The 5816-nt window shown below is 43.5% G+C and overlaps 1 protein-coding gene across 1 annotated transcript; it reads left to right on the forward strand. All coding sequences in view use genetic code 11, as the record gives it.

The window, feature by feature from the left end:
* Window positions 1–506: 506 nt before the first annotated feature.
* On the forward strand, window positions 507–5085 carry EGR_05674 (Protocadherin gamma-A10; the record flags this gene model as incomplete). The annotated part of the gene is made up of 2 exons (XM_024494923.1): window positions 507–1436; window positions 5041–5085. 2 exons carry the CDS (start codon window positions 507–509, stop codon window positions 5083–5085), a joined length of 975 nt encoding a protein of 324 aa, XP_024350720.1.
* Window positions 5086–5816: the final 731 nt, after the last annotated feature.

The raw sequence follows: 5816 nt of genomic DNA on the forward strand, positions 1-5816 counted from the left end.
GCCATGCAAGACAGTTCGAGATGGTAGCATGTCCAGGTGTGCTGTTATCTTCAATAATCGAGGTGTCGTATATCATAGAAGTTGGTTGGTTTTCCTACCATCAGTTCAGCCAGCTTTTAGTCAAACTTTGTGAAGTCTGCAGCCGACAGAACACCTAGAACGCAATTTTTGGTTTGATTTTGACCCTCAACATAAAGTCATGAGTCCAAATTCCAGCCTAAGTTCTACGTCCAAAATTTGTTTTTGTTTTCTTCAAAGTTTATCTACTTTGACCCCGTTGCTGCTTCCCAAACGCACGTGGCAGCATTGCCTTCTAGTGGCTACCCGTGGCACTTGACTCTGATTGGTGGATACACAAGCCAATCACATTTGACTACGCTGAGGTAAATTGTATGCCCATGGAAATTCCGAAGTCTCGACATCTTTCTGTATCCTTGATTCAGCTTAGGATAAAAGCCACGCATTTTATCCCATTATGAAAATACATTAACCATTTTCCATGCTAGATGCGAAGTTTCCTCCCACTAGTACAATCAGTCTTCGGTGATACCTCTTCACCTCTCCTGATTCTGCTATTAATGATTTTACCGTGGCAGCCTTACGCAGCACTTGGTTTTAACATTCCCCGGATCAGAAAAGCCGAAACGCCTGATTTTACCGAAATCTCTCTTTTTGTAACCGAAAATGCCAAATCGGGAACAGTTGTTGGAGTTCTGAAACAGTACCTCTCATTTCTAAAATCCGGTGATGACTTACGTTACCAAATATACAACTTGGGACTTGTACCAGATTCAGAAGTACAGACAGTGTCACCTTACTCAACCAATGAGTCCGACTCTATTTTTACAATGGACACTATATCCTCAACCATCAGTGTGGCAGATTCATCCAAGCTGGATCGTGAACGACTCTGTCCTTTTGCTTCTGTGACGGAGAAAGAGTGCAGCCTTAATTACGGGATTTCGGTCACCCGAAACGATAAATCTGCTCCTGCACTCCCACCTGAACAGTCTTGGATTAAAGTAAAAATCGTGATTAATGATGTCAATGACTGTGCCCCGCAATTCAATGATGACATCACCAAGGGCTGTAAAACTATTGATCTTCCCGAGGATACTGCGGTTGGTACCAAAATTCACCTTCCCGATGCCAAAGATCTTGACAGTTTACAAAATGGTCAATTGATTTACCATTTAAACTGTCAGAATGGACCAACAAATCACCCCTTTGCGCTTTATCAAACCCGTAAATCAGCGCTGGAATCTGATGCGAGCAATGGTATCAGTTCCATTCGACTGCAATTACGGTATTCACTGGATCACGAAGAACAGAGCGCCTATAATTGTACTCTCACAGTATGCGACAATGGAACACCCATTCTCTGTTCTACAATGCCTCTCTGTATTACTGTCCATGATGTAAATGATAACGCCCCGGTATTTCTAAACGAAAACGCTTCTCTTGTCTTGCGTGAAGACACTTCCATCGGTAGTCGTATCACAAAATTAAATGCGACAGATGCGGATAGTGGAGCCTTTGGGAGCATTCGATATGCTCTTGTAGGCGATACGTCTGACAGTCTGAGCAGTCAAAGGCACTTTCGATTGGATCCAAACACTGGGGAGCTCTTTCTCATCTCCCACCTGCAAGGTGGAACGAAGTTTCACTTCTGGGTCGAGGCACGGGATAGGGGTGAACCCGAGTCTCGAATGAGCAGATCCACTCTTTCCATCTACGTCATTGACGTAAACGACCACTCCCCAAAGATTATCATTCTTCCAGCAGCTAGCAAAATCAAGAATGCCGTAGATAAGGATGCTTCCGAGTCATCGCTTCGCTCGGTGCTATCAAGGGTAACGAAGGTGCCGTGCACATTTGCTGGGATCCATGACAGCAGAGTGTGTGAAGAGAACAATGAGGGAAGCAGTCTTATTCAGATCTTTGAAGATAACTTAGCACCCACAAATGTGGCATTTGTTCACGTCTCTGATGCCGATGTGGGCGAGAATGCTCAAGTGGATTGCCAATTGCATACATATTCTGAAATTCCATTCGGAGATGATGTTAAACTCGTGCTGGAGCATCAAATCTCCAGCAGTAAGGTTGTGTATAAACTTGTACTTGAAGCAGCACTGGATTGCGAAATCCACTCCCACTCAAAGGGCCGATCCATTTGCAATTCAGCCTGGACCATTCCCGTGAAGATTGAATGTCGTGATTCTGGCAGTCCAGTTAGGAAGTCCTTCCACAATGTGTTTGTAGAAATCCTCGACAACAATGAATTTCCCCCACTGTTTGGAAAGGAAGTCTATCGGACTGAGGTGAAGGAGAGTGCTCCGGTTGGCTCCAACATCCTGCAAGTCTCCGTCATCGATGCAGATTCCGTGCTACAAGGATTACCTCTGAGTGAGAAGCATAACCTGAAGCATTTTGCTCCCGTACATTCTGAGCAGACTCTTCGATATGAGTTGGAAACACAAGAGAGCTTTCCCTTTGCCATTGATTCCCACTCGGGGAGAATTTACACAGTGGGCGAGCTGGATGCTGAGAACAAAACGGAATACACATTCAAAGTGAGTTCTTCTTGTGCTTCCTACTTTCATGCAAATTTCTTCAAGCAGCCCCAGTTTATCTTTTTCTTTATCTTGAATCGCTGTTGTTTGCAATTCAAAGCCGAATTCGTAGATGTCGCTTTGTTAAGGGTGCGTATTTAGGGAGCTTTATAGCATACTCTACAGCTTATCTCAAGTCGGTTATTTTTCCTTTCACCTAAAACATTCCACTGACTGAGGGAAGTCAGTTATGTTTTGATTTAGTGCCCCAAGGGAATTGGAAAACACAATAGTGATATTGGCCTCGTCGCTTAAATACTGTCATAATGACAGATAGACATCCACGTAGTATATGAAGCCGTTTAAACGAAGACGCATCCATCTGATCACCTGAAGACCATACTTGACCTCCTTGACCTCTCGCTACTCAGATTACCTCCTTTTCCACAAATTTTGCAATTTTTTGGGCACTTCAACTGGGTGAATTTACTTACCTAGTGATGTTGTCCAGCGGTACCCAAAGCTCGAGGCACGGGCAGATTATACAAGTGGGTCGTTTGTCTCCGCAATAAACTCACCACTATATCTCAAAGGTTACAGTTAATTGGCTTGGCTATCAATTCATGAAGTGGAGGACCCACCTTCCGTTACATTAAAGTGTGTTGACAGCACTCTGCAGGGTGTGGGCGCAAAGCTCTACCCATTCATTACTGATAACGCCTATATGAGCAACAAAACCGGAGTTATATTTGGTACTTAGGATTCAATTAAAAGGGTAAAATTCGGCATTAATTTTATGTGTTCTACCATTTGTGATGTTGCTTTTGGCATCATCGACGCCTATCTCCATTCCACCTCAGCCGCGCGACAGTTCAGCATCCAAGGAATCAGAAATTGTAAATATTTAATGTCCAGCCCTTGCCCCCTGATACATCACATGCCACTCCCTTTTATCTACTTTAATGAAAACGGGACAATTAAGATCTTAAAGTATCATAATTTTTAAGTGGCATGATTATATGTGGCTTAAGTTCTGCATTTTAGACCTCCTCATATTATCATGCTACCTGCCAATTCTGCCCTAGAGACGAATGAAGGCATAATACCGGGGCAGAATATGTACTGCCGACGTGCAGAATGGGTGCTGGGACCTAGCATGGCGGAGATAAGGTTTTGCACCTATCCCTCCTTCCCACGTCATACTCACTTCAGTGCTGTCTAGCCACATCTATCGGGGCTCCATTCAGCTAGTAGAGAGAAGTGGAAGTGGTATCGCGTGTTCACTTAATTGTAATCTTGGTGCAGCCATCGTAGACAGCTCCGTAACAAACTTTTCCAAATGGTTCACGGCTTGTGCGGCTTCAGTTGTTAGTGGTCCCCCTATAGACCACGGGACTGGGCTAATTCCCCCAAGGTAGACGTCAATTTCAGTACCTCTCTTAGGGGTTGTTACAGACTCCCCCATGCACCGTGTATAACCTTCCGTTACGGGAAGGTCTATCATTCAGTAGAAGAAATCAGGGTGGTTGTCCTATAGTAGAGAATTTGCTTTCCACTGCTACTGCGGACGAAAGAAGCCGTATTACTAGGACGAAATATGCATTGCCGAGGTGGAAGAGTGCTAAAGGGCTACCATCCAGTGGAAGTATAAAAGCGAGCCTCAAGTACCCGCAGAACCAAAAGTAGGAGTTAAATTAACCGACTAAGTATTACAATCGTGGATTACTATCTATAAATTCCATTACATCATATTCCAAGCTACCCTTCACTCACATCACACAGGTGGAGGAGCTTCCCACCTCTCTAACAGAGTCCCGTTTATTCGGACCTACTAGAAAGCAGGGAGCAAATTTCCTTGATTTTGATTGCTATGTTACCAATGGTCACTCCATAAAGCTATGGACAGCACTTGCGAACATGGCCTGTACGCTGAGCCTTTTTTCGACCATCTTTTGTGGTGACCACATCTTTTTTAGCTGGACATGTCCACCTTTGCTTTAGGCTCGAAACACGGGCCAAAAAAGGAGTGGGTTTACATTATGCAACAAATTCAGACGTGGCTAGAATCGTCATATCATCACCTTTAAAATATCCGAAATCGTGTTTCTTGGAGCAGTGTTATGTGTCCAGGAATGGCATTTCAATAAGCCTCAAAATTGGAACTTTTAGTGGGCTCCCCAGCAGGGAAAAAATTGTCAATGCCTGAGTCTTGAATGGAATGGCACAAGCTGCATAGTCTGGATTTGGAGTTTATCCCTCTTTGGTCTCTTCTAATGTGATGATTCTCCCTCCCCAGCAAATCCACAAACTCATCAGCAATCGCTAGCCCGCAATTCGTCTCCTGTCCTGCTGGTAAACTGGATACCACAATGCCTTCACCAGTACAAGTGAGACCTCAACATGTCGACAATACCTAATGTTATCTGCTCGGTGTCTTTGAGGTTCCTCCCCCCAGCCTTCTATGTGCTTTGCCATCTACTCATTTTAGTTTGTTTTTCAAAAAATTTCAAAAAGAATGGTAAAAGGATTTTAGACGCAGACATTACGTGGGGGCTGTGTCCAATGGGCTCCATAATTTATGGCATCGTCTGGTTGTCAACTCGAATAGTTTAATTTTAAGGCTCATGTCTTAAAAAGTTAACTCATAAATAAGGAGAAACCGTAGACTAACTGCCCCTTTTATTTTAATCGACTGAGAGAATTCAATTTTGGTCTCTGGCTCTTTTGATGACGAAGAAAGGCATAATACTGAAGCAGACTTTGTACTGTCGACCCGCAGTAGGGCCAGGTCACCCGATGGAGGTACAATGGCTGCATCCCTAAGAGACCCATTACCAAAATGGAGAGTTAAATAAACAATTAAAGGGTTTTACAACATGCTTTACGTTTCCTTAGAAGAAGTTTAAGTAAAGGAAGACTTCGTAACTACTCTGCCTCTGTGGATTACACTTGTACCCATTCATGATGAAGTTATCCATAGCATGAAGTTGTGGTTTAGCATTGAAGAGCAGCAGGAAAGACATCATAGTTACTAAGATTAGAAACCGGAATTTGTCTCCTGCTACTTCCCATCTTCATTCTACTCTAACTTCTACTTCCTGTCAAATAGCTCGCAGCCACCTCATTTTGATGACATCTCCAGCATGCAAGACAAAATGCCAAAAAATCATCGGTGTACTTGCGTACATTCGCCAGTCCTACAATTAGAAGATTTATTTTTGATTTGACTACCTTTCTTGCATTGAAAGTCATGTTAAAGATGTG

This window comes from Echinococcus granulosus, assembly GCF_000524195.1.
Source record: "Echinococcus granulosus chromosome Unknown EG_S00043, whole genome shotgun sequence".
In the NCBI taxonomy this organism is placed as follows: Eukaryota; Metazoa; Platyhelminthes; class Cestoda; order Cyclophyllidea; family Taeniidae; genus Echinococcus; species Echinococcus granulosus.